This window comes from Selaginella moellendorffii, unplaced genomic scaffold (assembly GCF_000143415.4).
Source record: "Selaginella moellendorffii unplaced genomic scaffold, v1.0 SELMOscaffold_68, whole genome shotgun sequence".
NCBI lineage: Eukaryota > Viridiplantae > Streptophyta > Lycopodiopsida > Selaginellales > Selaginellaceae > Selaginella > Selaginella moellendorffii.
Window position 1 is genome coordinate 963,604 of NW_003314329.1, and position 7,439 is coordinate 971,042.

The following is a 7,439-nucleotide window of genomic DNA, read 5'->3' on the forward strand; positions in this document are numbered from 1 at the left end:
TACTAAATATGGAATGTCCCTAGATTGTGAATTTGGATATGGGATGAACACTACTATGTTCAGAACAATATTTACATTCTGTAGATATGCCAAATGAGCAAATCTAGACACTTTCCATAAATAGCATTTGAGACCGAAATGACACTAACACAAAAGGCATGATAACGAGGGTGTTTGGCAGATATAGTAAGCTATCATTTATTGATATTGAGGGACTAGTCTCAATATATGAGGGTTCTTATCAAGTCAATACAAGACAAAGTAAAAAAAAACTAACAAGTTGGGCCAAATATGCTTAACTAAATAGACAAATAAGAATTCATTTTTTATGCTTGTTCGGCCAAGTATAGATGCAAAGTCCAGTTTACTCACTTGAACAAAAAGGACTAATAAAGGGTTCAATAATACCAACCTTTTACTATTGTGGCAGTAAAGAAAGAATATCTGAAAGGATTAGTCGATAGGTAACTTTCAATACCTGAAGTCATATTCGCGACAATACATATCCTCCGCATACTTGGGTATTTACTTGGCTTTAAATCATGTCAACTTGACAAAAAAGAATGCTTCTCACTTTGTAACATTTTAGATTCTCTCCAACTTTGACTTTTTAATGTTTCTTTCCCACTTGGATTCCCTCATTAGGCAGTTTAATGCCAAATGCATTATATCCATATTCTTCACCACTCGATATATCACTAGAGAGTGGAAACTTTATAGGTTGCCCTCCAACTTTTAAGAATCCACTATTATCACCAAATTTCAGCTAAAATGAATGGTAATATTTTCTAAAACCTTTTAGTGGTATGTTGTAGGTAATTTTTCTTCAACCATGCCTTTTGGTTATAAAAGAAAATCCCCATTATTATCAAGCTCCTGAATCTTCTTTATGAAAAAGATGCTCAATGCATCTAAGATTTTAGCTGGACAAAATGTAAAATCTTCTAATGTGACCTAATTGTTAGAAATCTCTTCTAGAATGACTTCCCCCACTTCCTAAGGTGATACATTAATGGCACCACCTTTAGATTTTATTAGTATAGTTGTTGGAGCCTCTTCAATACATTCTTCTTATTGGTATTTGCCCAAGATTGCTTTTATAGCTTCCAAAACTTTGTATAAATTTGGTGAAAAAATCCCATCTATCTTGCATTATTTTATAAAATTCCAAAGGATCCATAATGAAATCTTAAACTTTGTTGAGAATGATTTCAGAGTTTTGGACAGCCAACTCTCATAAAATAATTCATGTCAATTTTAATCCATATGGCATAATAAGATTAATTTATGTGTTTGGTTTGGTTGTTCTCTTTTCTCCTTCCTTTTACCCAGGTTCTTTTGAGCCTATCCAGCTTGCCAATTGCAACCCCAGAAATCTTCAATAGTAAGGTTGTTGCCCACCAACTTATAGCCTCAAGGAGATATTACACAATCTCTACAATAACTCTCTTTCTCATTTTTAACTTCTCGGCCATACCTCTCTCTCTCTCAGTCCTTAACTTTTAGACATACTTAAAAACCCCATTAGTTAACAATTGTTGATAATACATACAAAAATTCTTTAACCCAACTCACCTAAAGTAATGAGTTGTTTCTTGCACCAAAATTCTTTGTTGACCACTCCAACTCTTTTGAGACCTTTCCTAAAACTTCTTTCACACTCAGGATCATTGTGTTTCCATAGTTGGTCTTAAATAATTTGAAGATTCCTTCTCTACAATCTTATAAAGTCGGGTTGAATTTAGAATTCTTTCTAAACTCTCCAATACACTTAAATTGTTATTACAAGCTTAAGAACACTATGTGTTCATAATAGTTCATAAGGTATAAAGAAATTCCTCACAAAGAACACTCTTCTTTATAAAAAAAATAGAAACTTATTCATAAGATTAAAGGGTCTTGGTCTATTTATTCACTATTAATATTATCAACAATTTTAGTAAAGCTTTCTTAAACATAAAACTTGTTAACATCCACTAGCCCAGTATTCATAAATATTATAGACCATTAAAATTAACAAAAGATATTGAGGATTTTGGAGAGTCATGAATGAGATTATGTTCTTGGGTTGGGTTTGGGTAAATATTTAAAGAGATATTTGTGAAATGTTCAAATTAAGTTCTGAAATACAAAAGTTGAAGATGGTAAAAATTCCTAGTGTACTTAATAGTTTTAGACATTTTTGAAGGACAATACCAAAGAATAATTTTACTAAAATGAGGAATTTTTTTGAGATTTATCTACTAAAATATAAATGTCAAATGAATTATTATAGAAAATATTGATATTTTGATTCCCTTCTAAAAATCACCAGGGTGAATATCTATGGCAAGCCATGCATGATTGCAGGTTTTGGGGGGAGATACAACGTGGCAAAAAATTGTAGTATACTGTAAAATATGTGAATTAAAAACACATATGTGCTTGAATTTTTTAAACACACAGCTGTGATATATTCTTTTGGATGCCACTTTTTTTCAAGGTATATATAGGAATTCTTAATCCAGATTAGTATATTGCCATATCAATATCTTTTTCTTCATTTTTCAAGTTTGTCAAGAATGGTAGAAATGCATGACAAAATGATTGATCTATCAACCTAATTAGAAATATAGCTAAACCAAGTATCATGTGAGAAGAGTATTGGCCCTAAGCCTCCATGCTTTAGCCATTGTCCATTGCCAGTTGTGCCAATTTGGCAATGTCATTGCAACATTGGAGTGCTTGATTATGGCTCCCAGTGCATTGAGCATGTGCTTATGATTTGCAGTGGCTACATGCATTTAGGTGTCAATCTAGAGTTTTATTGATCTCTACCTCAAAACAAGCAATAATTTCAAATGCCATATGTTTTGTGGCATGTTCACCAAGAACAAAATCTAAGTTAGTAGAATAATTGTAGTTATTGCTAGGAGCTATAGGAGATTATCAGTTGATTGATAAAGATTGCAACATTGTATGGTGTGCTGGATGAGCCAGCTTGCTGCTAGGCAGTGTGTTAATCTTTCAATGTTTTTGCCACCCAACTGTAACATGACATTATGGCAATCTTAGACATATATGCATGTCATAAGTAATCCTAGTTAGCATGGGTTGGATTCACCCATGCTAAAATTATAATGTACACTGTCATGTTTCAATTGCTATTAAGCAATCAAAACATGATTGTGTGCATTATAATATTATGTGAAATTCAAAATAAAAATATATATCCACACTAAGTGTAAATATATAATGCTTTTATGGACAATCAAATATTCATTTCCAGAAATATCTCTTCAATCCTTTTCCCTTCATATTAATTTTTTGACCTGTAATACTTGATCTTCCTCTTATCAGATCCAAAAGAACCTCCATCATCTTTAATTTGCTTTTCTTCCAAAGTTCTTTTCAATTCTAGTCGAGGAGGTTTTAGGGTAACACATTAGTATATATTAGTATATTCTCAAAGGAAATTTGGTTGTGACATTGTTTGAAAACTCTTTCATATTAAATGTCATTTATTGGTTTGTTTAAACAAAATCTATAGGGGGACTAAGATGGTAGTGGATATATGTAGAATATCCCTAGATATTCTACCATCTAAAAGATTAATCTCGTATTTATAATTTATAAACAGGTTTATCTTGATTTATAAATTATAAACATGTTTATAATTATTGATCAATTGAATTATTCAATGACACTACTATTAAGCAAACCAAACGTTATTATATGCAACCTGCAGAAAATTATTTTTAAATCTTTGAATGCTCAAACTGTCATATGACATTTTTTTGGTCATGCCAAAATTATTCCCTGGCCAAGACCAAAGAAGCTCGAGCATTTAGTATCCTGAAAACACATGGATGGGATTAAGCTAGATTCCAGTGGCAGAGATAACTTCCTTGCTCAGTTTCTGGGGAACAAAAGCTGTTTCCTAAACACACTACTTCAACTCTTGTTTCAGACTCATAGGTGGGAATCAACGCAGTAGCTCGTCCTTTCTGTGACATAAGCGCAAGTAACCCCCCTTGTTAAACACAAACTTGTCGAGATTGATTTCTGTTCCAATGGATAAATGGGGATCGTTTGTTCTGCACATTGCTAATAGATAGTAATCTCCGTCGTCCATTCTTTCCACAGACACCTCGTCGCAGGTCAGTAGAAAGTCTGAACCGGGATAGCAAAGCTTTCCATTAGTGTTTCCAACGAACCTGTAAATGGGAAGATATGCAGTGCGTGTGCGAGGAGGGCAGATTGCGGTGATGAAGGTCTTGTCCTCGGTAAGTTGAATATCTGTGCAAACTTTTGAAAAGTCTCCACAAGCCTGTGGTACAAATGAATGTACGAACTTACAAGCAAACTCTTACCTTAATTTGCATTGCGAGGAGTAAAGCCACAGCAGCAACAATAGACGAGATCACTGAGAACGATATCATACTTCCAAAAATGCGAGTAAACTCAACACGAAAGGAAAGAAAGATAAGATCAGCTTGGCATTGTAGCGTTGCTCTAAGCAACGACTCGTGGCAGCGTTTGATCACAACACAGTTACTTCTCTTCTGTCATAAATTTTCTTAACTTCAGAAGTTGGCACAAGAAAGGTGGCGGATGATTTTTTGTATTGATCGTAAACGTACAAAACAAGAAATTTGAGAGGCCCTGGGGTCTGATGATCAATCAAACCCACTAATTTTATTGGTGGCAAATGCCCGTAGATCGTTCGTTCTTATGTGGGACTGCGAATGTTTCTTTGGAAAATCCCGGATCAATGGGAAGATAGTAGACGGTGGTTACACGCTTGCAGCTAAACTCGCAGTAACACATTGGAGTCACAAGAGTTACGCTGCGTCATCGAAATGATCCACGACAAGGCGAGATTGTGATGATCAAACGCTGCCACGAGTCGCCGCTTAGAGCACAACGCAATCACACCTTACTCGCGTGTTCTGGATCGATCTAGAGGCAGCATTGCAAAGTCTATCACTATTCTTGACCACAAACCCTAAAAACCCTAAAGGTTGTTAGAACAAATAGAAATAGATTTCTTTACCAGTAGGCATAGGAGTCACGGCGTGAGGAGGACTGCCGACCTTCTTCCCGTGTAGCGTGCGCTACTGGGAGCTCCAGATCTAGAATGCTCTCTAGCTGAGATTCTAGGGCAGCGCCATCGATTTCGCGATGGGCGAGTGGATTGTCGGCGCCGCGATCAACATCCTCGGCAGCATTGGGATTAATCTCGGCACAAATCTTCTCAAGCTGGGCCACAACCAGGCAAGATTCCAAACTCCAGTGGCAGAGAAGAGATAGAATTTCTTAGACCCTTGCTCGGATTTTTAGAGAGAAAGGGAGTGCGCGGCAGAAGGGGGAAAATTGCCACACCGGAAATCAGTGGTCCAGTTCCAAGCATGGAGGGCAGGTAAATTTTTCTTGCATTGGGATCTAGGATCTTGGCTAGCGAGCTCGAAGAAAAAATTTTTCTTAGTGGCTACTTGATTTTTTCCCAGGTCTCATCGTCTTTTTCTTTGGCAACTGCCTTAACTTCATCTCCTTTGGCTACGCGGCACAGGCAGGCTTTGAATGGATCCAATTTATTTTTATTTAAACTCGTGTTCTTCCAGTCATTGCTTGCGGCTCTCGGTTCCGTGCAATTTATTTCCAACATCGGCTTTGCGTATTTTGTTTTGCACGAACTTGTGACATCAAGGTGGCTGCACTGTTGGTTGAGAACTTTTCATGACATTGTTGCTAGCTTTTGTCTTGTGTGATCAGAATAATACTTGCCACAGCTTTCATTGTCGTAGGCAATGCGTTTCTAGTTGCCTTTGGCAACCATCAGTCTCCAGGTAGAAAGCTTGAGGTGTGATTTGCCTTTTTAATCTAATTTTTGGCTTCTTTCCTTCCTTTTCTGTTTTGTAGTTTTCACTCCAGACGAGCTGCTTCGCAACTACAAAAATCATATGTATCTGGTATACTGTGCGGTGCTTTTGATAATCATAGCTCTTCACCACGCTGCATACAGGTACTATACTCTCTCAAGTTACTAGCTCTTTGGAATGTTTAGAGGCTTTTCAGGAAAGGAAGGCAGCTCGTCCACGAACAGGGTTCAAACACTAACCGCAACTGGCACTTCCTCATGCCGTTCTGCTACGCTGTTGTCTCTGGAGCCGTGGGGACTCACTCGGTGTTGTTTGCAAAGTCCTTGTAAGCATGCATTTGTCTTCACATATTGCGTGCTAACTGGTTAAAGTGCTGCCTTTTCTCTTTCAGATCAATCTTACTTCGACTGACATTGAATGGGGAGAGTCAACTGGATGGCTGGTTTACTTACTTGCTTCTGTCTCTCTTCTTCGTCACGGCTGCGTTCTGGGTAAGATGCGCTTGCTTTATTTTGACGTAAGTTCCGAATGTTGCGCCTGCAGATGGTGCGGCTGAACGATGGACTTTCTATGTTTGATGCAATCCTCATTGTGCCCATGCTACAAATTTCCTGGACAACGTTTTCCATTTTCACTGGATTCGTCTACTTCCAAGAATACCGGGTACTGTCTTTCGCTGTTCATCTGGTTAAAGTTTTTGGCTCCAGGTTTTTGATGGTTTCAGGGTCTGCATGTTCATAGTGGGAATAGTTGCTTTGTTCTTGGGCATTTTGCTGTTAGCACCTCAAGGGTCATCGAGTACGTATCTCTTTGCTCTATCTTTTCAAGGAATAGGGAAAGTAACACAAGTTTGTTCTGTAGGTACTAGCGAAGCATTCAAAGCGACAAAGCCAGACGACGTTGAGTCGGCTCCTTTGATTGCCAATGCGGACAGGAAAGTGCTTCATTCCACGAGTTGCATTTGGATTTGTGTAAATTTAACACGAATAAATTTTTGCAGGCCACTAGTTTCCGAACAAGGAAGGCTTTCGAGGGCGAGAGGTGTTATCCAGAGCATTGCAGTCGACGCTTTGTCCATGGTGGGTAGAGCAAAGGTAATAATGAAGTTTCAATCGTCTTGGCACTCACTCGGAAATATTTTTGTGTCGTTTTTCCATAGACCGCTTACAAGATGACCATGGGCTTTGGCCAAGATCAAATTCACGCGTCCTCAGTATTCAGTATGCCGATGGTTTCTTCGTCGCGAAGTTCCTGGAGAAATCCATCTCTGTACAACGATTGGCTTTCGTCTTCTTCTTCGTTCCCCCCTCCCGCAATCGACGAAGAAGTTTTGACGTCCGAGAGAGTTTCCATCCCTCAAGACGTATAGACTTCGGGAGGTATGACTTGTTTACTTCTCTTGCCTGTTCCCTGTTCCTAATCTAAGCTCAACTTCTGCAGCTACGTGACTCGATTGCGGCCGAGTCGAGTCCCGTGAGCTGCTGGCGAGCGACGCATTTGAGTCGTGTACATTGTTGAAGAAGTTTTCCTGCTGGTGGGCTTGGACCAAGGAAGAAATGACTGCCTTTGGGTCCGACA

General features: G+C 38.2%; 1 protein-coding gene across 1 annotated transcript; it reads left to right on the plus strand.

Annotated features, from left to right (window-relative positions):
- The first annotated feature begins 5,013 nt into the window (after positions 1–5,013).
- On the plus strand, positions 5,014–7,433 carry LOC9653377 (probable magnesium transporter NIPA8). Its single transcript, XM_024659472.1, has 14 exons — positions 5,014–5,256; positions 5,323–5,401; positions 5,490–5,551; positions 5,604–5,689; positions 5,755–5,828; positions 5,902–6,004; positions 6,058–6,186; positions 6,253–6,352; positions 6,405–6,524; positions 6,569–6,659; positions 6,723–6,795; positions 6,862–6,955; positions 7,021–7,240; positions 7,302–7,433. Exons 1-13 carry the CDS (start codon positions 5,164–5,166, stop codon positions 7,228–7,230), a joined length of 1,314 nt encoding a protein of 437 aa, XP_024515240.1. The 5' UTR covers positions 5,014–5,163; the 3' UTR covers positions 7,231–7,240; positions 7,302–7,433.
- The last annotated feature ends 6 nt before the right edge of the window (positions 7,434–7,439 follow it).

Excerpts from the sequence above, each read along its gene's own strand:
- LOC9653377 (XM_024659472.1), top strand. The coding sequence starts at position 5,164 with ATGGGCGAGTGGATTGTCGGCGCCGCGATCAACATCCTCGGCAGCATT. Across the intron at positions 5,552-5,603 it reads CCTTTGGCTACGCGGCACAG|TCATTGCTTGCGGCTCTCGG; the intron begins GCAGGCTTTGAA and ends GTGTTCTTCCAG. Across the intron at positions 6,660-6,722 it reads AGCACCTCAAGGGTCATCGA|GTACTAGCGAAGCATTCAAA; the intron begins GTACGTATCTCT and ends TTTGTTCTGTAG.